The sequence below is a fragment of the Colobus angolensis genome, unplaced genomic scaffold (assembly GCF_000951035.1).
Source record: "Colobus angolensis palliatus isolate OR3802 unplaced genomic scaffold, Cang.pa_1.0 Scaffold599, whole genome shotgun sequence".
NCBI lineage: Eukaryota > Metazoa > Chordata > Mammalia > Primates > Cercopithecidae > Colobus > Colobus angolensis.
The window spans coordinates 102438-104025 of NW_012119587.1; the positions used below are offsets into that span (position 1 = coordinate 102438).

Sequence of the window (1588 nt, forward strand, 5' to 3'; positions counted from 1 at the left end):
TAGACAGGAGGCCTACAAATGTGATGAATATTGCAAAGCCTTTAACTGGTCCTCAGCTCCTACTACCCTTATTCAACATAAGATAATTCATACTGGAGAGAAACCCTACAAGTGTGAAGAATGTGGCAAAGCCTTTAACTGGTCTTCATACCTTACCTTATTAGACATAAGTTAATTCATACTGGGGAGAAGCCCTACAAATGTGAAGAATGTGGCAAACCTTTTAATCGTTTCTCATACCTTACCATACATAAGAGAATTCATGCTGGAGAGAACCCCAACAAATGTGAAGAATGTGGCAAAGCTTGTAACCATTCCTCAAACCTTATGAAACATAATTCATAATGGAGAAAAACCCTACAAATGTGAAGAATGTATCAAGGCTTTTAACTGTTCCTCAATCCTTACTAAACATAAAGGAATTCATAATAGAGAAGCCCTACAAATGTGAAGAACGTGGCCTGGCTTTTAACAAATCTTCAACATTCACTAAGCACAAAATAATTCATGCTGGAGAGAAACCCTTGAAATGTGATGAATGTGGCATAGCCTCTACCCAGTTCTCAATTCCTACTAAACATGAGAACTCATGTGGAAGATAAAGCCTACGAATGTGAAGAATGTGACAAAGCCTTTAAAAGTTCTCAACTCTTATTACACATAATTTATACTGGACAGAAATCCTAAAGTGTGAAGAATGTCACAAAGCCCTTAACAAGTCCTCAATTCTTAACAGATATAAGATGTTTCATACTGGAGCGAAACTACAATCCTGAATGATGTCACAGTGCTTTTCACAACACCTCAAACTTTTCTAAACATAAAAAGAAAAAAAATTATACTAGTGCAAAACTCTAGAAATATAAAGAATGTGAAAAAACTTTTAAATGGTTTTCATACTTGATTGCAGATAAAATAATTTATACTGGAGAAAACTCCAAGTGTGAAGAATATAACTTTTAACCAGTGTTCATAGCTTATTGTACAGGAAAGCATTTATAGTTGAGAAATGGTGTACAAATATAAATGTGGAAAAGTCATTAATATCTGCTCACATATTACACAACATCAGAGAGTTCATACTTAATAAAAGTATTATAAATACAGTTACTTTCAAATGATCTGTCAGAAATATAAGCCTTTAAAGTGAAGAAGAGTTTATTCTGAAGACAAACATTACAAATATAAAGGGGGTTGTAGTGCTTTTACTTGTATCATTTTACACATTTTGTACTGGAGAATAACCCTGAAGCAGTTGCTAAAATTTTGTTCAGCATTAGGAAATTTATATTGGAGAAGAATTCAGCAAATGTAATGAATTTGGAAAAACATTTTTTCCATAACTATAGCTTAGAAAATGCCAGAGCTCATACTAAAATATACTTTTGCAGATGCAATAAATACAAAGAAATATTTAATTCAAATTGGGTTTATATAATTATCAGAGAATTAACGGTAGAAATAGCTAAGGCACTGACACTTCAGACATTGCACTAAATCAGACTGCTGTGTATAGAAAATCCAAAACTACAGTTGGTAAGTAAATTAATTTTATATAACTTTAAAATGAGTAGACATTTATTTGAAA

At 32.4% G+C, this 1588-nt stretch overlaps 1 protein-coding gene across 1 annotated transcript in view; it reads left to right on the plus strand.

Moving 5' to 3' along the window:
- The window catches only part of LOC105526554 (zinc finger protein 257-like), a 41667-nt gene extending 40568 nt beyond the window's left edge, over nt 1–1099 (plus strand). The window contains 4 exon segments of the mRNA XM_011962576.1: nt 3–157; nt 160–335; nt 337–429; nt 431–1099. Coding sequence (XP_011817966.1) covers nt 3–157; nt 160–335; nt 337–429; nt 431–602 — 596 coding nt within the window. The 3' untranslated portion in view covers nt 603–1099.
- The last annotated feature ends 489 nt before the right edge of the window (nt 1100–1588 follow it).